General features: G+C 49.3%; 1 protein-coding gene across 1 annotated transcript; it reads left to right on the top strand.

Moving 5' to 3' along the window:
- On the top strand, window positions 1-4,136 carry LOC125280897 (GTPase IMAP family member 4-like). Its single transcript, XM_048212965.2, has 2 exons — window positions 1-79; window positions 2,828-4,136. The coding sequence occupies exons 1-2, from the start codon at window positions 31-33 to the stop codon at window positions 3,757-3,759; spliced, it is 981 nt and encodes a 326-aa protein (XP_048068922.1). The 5' UTR covers window positions 1-30; the 3' UTR covers window positions 3,760-4,136.

The following is a 4,136-nucleotide window of genomic DNA, read 5'->3' as shown; positions in this document are numbered from 1 at the left end:
GTCTCTTTCTGTGCAGCAGTTCCTGCTACAATGGCAGCCCTGAAGTGCTCCAGCCTGAGCGAAGCTGGGAGCAGCCTTGGTGAGAGGATGTTGGGGGCTGGGATTGGTCCCTGTGTGTGGGGGGGGGGGTGCTGGGGGAGGACAGCTAGCAGGGGAGTTGTCCCGTGCTGGCAGCCAGCCCTCATCCCCGCTGGAGCAAAATATCTCACCCCCATATCTGATTTCCTCTCCATTTACTTCCTCTGGACCCCCTGCACTTTCTCCTGCTAAAGGGCCTTTCTGTGTCTGTCCCCTGAGTTGCTGCTCCCTCTCTCTAGGCCTACAGATGCCCTAGGGATGTCCCCAGGTTGGAGCCCTCCACTGTCCTGCTAACTGAATAATCATCTGAACTCCCATCCACGTTTTTCCTTAGCTAATCCTCACCATCCTGTATTCAGTGTTCTCGGTTTCTGGAAATGTACTTCTCTCACCCCAGGATTTTGGTGACCAGATGTGGGAAACTTGCATCAGGGATGGTTTGCTAATGCTCAGAAGGCGATGGGATGATACCTCCAAGTTTTATGGAAGCCAGAGTTGGGCATTCTGCAATATCTCTCCTCTGATATTTTTGAAAGAATATTCCAGTTTACAGAGTTGACAGAAGGGGACAACATGGAAGCAGAGAGACCAGCTGGGAGCCTCCTCCGGAGGCATGGATGCCGATGGTATCTTGAGCTAGTGTGCTGGGCTTCACGGTGGAGAGAAGCAGACAGATTTGCAGGTGGAGCCAGGAGAGCTCGCTGATGGGCTGGATGGGGAAAGGAAAGGAAAGAGAAGAATCAAGAGCAATGCCTATTGTGGACATTGCTGCTATGAACATTGGGGTGAATGGCCCTTCTTTTCACTACATCTGTATCTTTGGGGTAAATGCCCAGTAGTGCAATTGCTGGATCATAGGGTACCTCAATTTTTAACTTTCTGAGCAACATGGATGGGACTGGAGGAGATTATGCTCAGTGAAATAAGTCAAGCAGAGAAAGACAATTATCATATGGTTTCACTTATTTGTGGAACATAAGGAATAGCAGGGAGAACATTAGGAGAAGGAAGGGAAAAAGAAGGGGGGGGAACAGAGGGTGAGAAGCACCATGAGAGACTAAGGACTCTGGAAAACAAACTGAAGGTTTTAGAGGGGAGGTGGGTGGGAGGATGGCCTAGGCCGGTGATGGGTATTAAGGAGGCCACGTATTGCATGGAGCACTGGGTGTTATATGCAAACAAGGAATCATGGAACACGACATCAAAAGCTAGGGATGTACTGTATGGTGACGAACGTAACATAGTAATAAGAAAAAAAAAGAACAATACCTAGACATTTGGTCTGGGGAGCTGGGTAAATGGTGATACTCTTTCTGAGAAATAAAATGGAGTTTATAATGGTGTCTGTAATTGTGAGTGTGGTAACGTATGCTTCACCTTGACGCCGCAATGATTGGTTGTAATACAGGATTCCTCATGCAGGAACCAGCCTCACTCCAGAGCCGGGCCAGCAGGGTCTGCCTTCTCTGAGAATCAGGCACCCAAAAGGGATTGCCCCTTGCCTTCTGTCCCTGGGCTCCCGGGTCTGTGCTTAACAAATCCTGAAGCCCAGGACCCTACAGACACAGTAAGGAGATATGCAGAGAATTACTGAAGACAAGTGTCGAAGTGCTGTATGGACGATTTGGTGTTTCACTCAAGGCACAGTTATTCTGAGAGCAGTTTCTATCGCTAGGCTGTGCTGTGCTGGGATTAGCTGTCCGCTTTCCCAGGAAGGAGAATGCGCTTCATCTAGGGGAACGAAGAAAGGATAACTCCACCAGCACTAACTTCATGGGTTTTTTTTTTCTTTCATTTTTTATTTATCAAGGGATTTTATAGCCACTTCAGCTAACTGTCCATATTTTCTGGCTATCATTCTTTAATGTATTAATTTCCAATGTAAAAAATGTCACTAGATTCGAAGCTAAGGTCTTTAACTTTATTTTTTCGTTAAGATTTTACTTATTTATTTGACAGAGAGAGAGACAGCTAGAGAGGGAGAAAGGCAGGAGTTAGTGGGAGAGGGAGAAGCAGGGATTGATTGAGCCTCTGATGCGGGGCTCAATCACAGGACCCTGGGATCAAGACCGGAGTCAAAGGCAGGAGCTTAGTGACTGAGCCCGCCAGGTGCCCCTAAGGTCTTTAACTTCAAATGGAGGAATTTTTACCTGTCTCTGGTCACAGTCCCTGACAGGTTGGTCCCACACAGGAACTAGAACGGGGAGCTTTGTCTTTCTGCCCAGGCATCCCTTTCGTTCCCTGCGAGGCCGGGGATGGGTTGTAGAACCCATGTAGAACCATGTAGAACCTGGCTTCTTCATGGGAAGAAGAAAAGCTCCACTTTGAATACAAACTGGGGCAGGACCTCCCGCGGAGATGTCCCAAAGTCCGATTTCGAGTTACTTCCTGCATTGCTCTTATGAGGAGCAGCGACCCACAGCAGCTCAGAATTCTCCTCTTGAACTATTTTGTTTCCTCTTCTGTGGGCTACTTGGCTACAAAAGGTTAAGAGCAAGAAGCTCCACGGAATCCTGGAAAGTCCTTGGGCCTTCCCCAAGTGCTGCAGGAGGAACATCAGGCTTTCTGTAGCCGTTCCACAGGCTTCTCTAGAAGGGTCTTCTGTAGCGCTGCTGGGAGTGCAGAGGTCACTCACGGGAGGCGAGCCTAGGGCAGTGGAGGAGAAGCCTGTGAGGGGAGCAGGAGCCCCGCGGGGGAAACAGCCAGACGTCCATCCTAATGCCCTGGCTTTTGTTTTCTCGTGTCCCAGGGCTTGGAACCCAAGACTGCAGAGATTCCCAACTGAGACTTGTCTTGGTGGGTAAGACTGGAGCAGGAAAAAGCGCAACGGGCAACAGCATCCTTGGGGAGAAAGTGTTTGTTTCCAGCCTGGCAGCAAAATCGGTCACCAAGGTCTGTAAGAAAGGGAGCAGCAGTTGGCATGGGAGAGAATTTGTCGTCGTGGATACACCTGGCATTTTCGACACCGAGGTACAGGATGCTGACACGAAGAAGGAGATCGCTCGCTGTGTCCTCCTGACCTCCCCGGGGCCTCACGCTCTGCTCCTGGTGGTCCCGCTGGGCAGGTACACGCAGGAAGACCAGAAGGCCACGGAGAAGATTCTGCAAGTGTTTGGATCCCGAGCCAAGAGATATATGATTCTCTTATTCACCCGCAAAGATGAGTTGGAAGGCATGAGTTTCGATACATTCTTAGAGGACGCTCCAGATGGCATCCGAGAGCTGGTGGATGAGTTCGGGGATCGCTACTGCGTGTTCAACAATCGGGCAGAAGGAGCTGAGCAGGAGGCCCAGAGAACGCAGCTGCTGTCCCTGGTCCAGCGCGTGGTGGTGGAGAACAAAGGAGGATGCTACACCAATAAAATGTACCAAAGGGCCGAAGAGGAGATTCAGAAACAAGTCCAAGTGACACAAGAATTTTACAGAGCAGAGCTAGAGAGACAGACAGCACAGATCAGAGAGGAGTTCGAAGAGAAAATGAGAAAGCTGGAGGATAAACTGGAGCAGCAGAAACGAAAGGAGGAAATGGAGCGAGAACTGGCAGAGAAGGAGGCTCTCTATGCTCTAAAGCAGCGAAATGCCAGACATGAAGTTGAGAATAAAAGTGGGATGCTTGACTTAATCATGAAAGCAGTGAGGATGGCTTGTTTTGTTTTCTCATGTCTGTTTCAGGACGACTAAACGGAACCCAATAATCTCTTTATTTCCCGCGTGTTTTCTGGTGGTCCTGCCCCCACAACTCATTCCCCAAAGCGAGTGCACTCAGCTGTGTCTCCCAGGCTCTCCCGACGAAGGGATGTGAGAAAGTTCACTGTTAGCACCCGTAGGGGTTTGATTGCCTTAACAGGGGAGGGACAAATTGTCAATCTGTGGAACTCCAAAGCAGAAAGTATCGATGCTCTCTACCTTGTGAACGCTTCAAAGAAGATGACCCCAAACTTTCTCTACTGTTCCCTAGTAAAAGTTTATCCTCTAGATTCTTTCTAGATTGCTGGATCATCTCCCTCTGTGACTTCTACTCCCTTATTTTTGCCTTTAGGACAGAGGGATCACTTTAC

Source organism: Ursus arctos, unplaced genomic scaffold, assembly GCF_023065955.2.
Source record: "Ursus arctos isolate Adak ecotype North America unplaced genomic scaffold, UrsArc2.0 scaffold_3, whole genome shotgun sequence".
NCBI lineage: Eukaryota > Metazoa > Chordata > Mammalia > Carnivora > Ursidae > Ursus > Ursus arctos.
The sequence above is the reverse complement of the archived record's forward strand: the minus strand, read 5'-3'. Positions and strand labels throughout refer to the sequence as shown.

Excerpts from the sequence above, each read along its gene's own strand:
- LOC125280897 (XM_048212965.2), top strand. The coding sequence starts at position 31 with ATGGCAGCCCTGAAGTGCTCCAGCCTGAGCGAAGCTGGGAGCAGCCTT. Across the intron at positions 80-2,827 it reads CGAAGCTGGGAGCAGCCTTG|GGCTTGGAACCCAAGACTGC; the intron begins GTGAGAGGATGT and ends CTCGTGTCCCAG.